At 57.1% G+C, this 751-nt stretch overlaps 1 protein-coding gene across 1 annotated transcript in view; it reads right to left on the bottom strand.

The window, feature by feature from the left end:
- Positions 1-479: 479 nt before the first annotated feature.
- SLC68A1 (solute carrier family 68 member 1) overlaps positions 480-751 on the bottom strand; it is a 6,540-nt gene continuing 6,268 nt past the window's right edge. Inside the window, exon 8 of the mRNA XM_029087476.1 lies at positions 480-751. This exon is cut by the window's right edge and continues 155 nt beyond it. Coding sequence (XP_028943309.1) covers positions 665-751 — 87 coding nt within the window. The 3' untranslated portion in view covers positions 480-664.

The following is a 751-nucleotide window of genomic DNA, read 5'->3' as shown; positions in this document are numbered from 1 at the left end:
GGGGCTGTGGAGGGGAGAGGAGGGATAAACACAGGCAACAGGATGCCAGGTGAGATGTTCCAGCTCAAGCCCAGCAACAACTCTCTCTGGAAGGCCATGAAGGAGGGAGCCTCAGCAAAAACAAGCACAGCTGGCAGACCCTGGCTGTGCAGGATACTGTCCTGGGAACAAGAAATGCCTAAGAGCAGATTTGGTCCGAGTACTGCAGCACTGTATGTGGGAGCAGTTGTACCAGCTACTTACTGGGAAAGGCCTTCAGGGTCCACCCATCCTTGCTCCTGCTGTCCTGCAATCACCCCCTTGGTCACTTGGTCCCTCAGGAGCCTCCCACTCCACCCCCCAGAGCTGCAGGGTCCTAGCAAGGAAAGACTCCCTGAACAGTCCCCTCCTGCTTAGCCAGAGAGGCTGTGGTTCCCCAGGACCATGCCCAGGGCAGGAGACTGCTCTCTTCTTGCTCCTGTCAAGCAATGTAGCCCAGGCCTCTCACACACTGAAACTTCTCTGCCTTCCCCAACAACCACCTCCTGGAATGAGTAAACATTGGCCTTGCAGCATTTCACAGCTGAACTGTAAACATTGGGGTTTCTCAGCCTGAATCCCTGCACTGGGCCTGCTGTCCTGCACCAGCCTGGAACCAGCCACACCTCGGGGGGCTCAGGCACCCCTAGATTGTTTTGACCTCTGGTCCTCGGCCTTGCATCAGGCTTTGGCGCTGAGCCTTCACCATCTGCAGACGCTTCCCGTGCACGCT

This window comes from Antrostomus carolinensis, unplaced genomic scaffold (assembly GCF_000700745.2).
Source record: "Antrostomus carolinensis isolate BGI_N321 unplaced genomic scaffold, ASM70074v2 scaffold35721, whole genome shotgun sequence".
NCBI lineage: Eukaryota > Metazoa > Chordata > Aves > Caprimulgiformes > Caprimulgidae > Antrostomus > Antrostomus carolinensis.
Note: the sequence above shows the minus strand (reverse complement) of the source record. Positions and strands in the feature narration are given on the sequence as shown.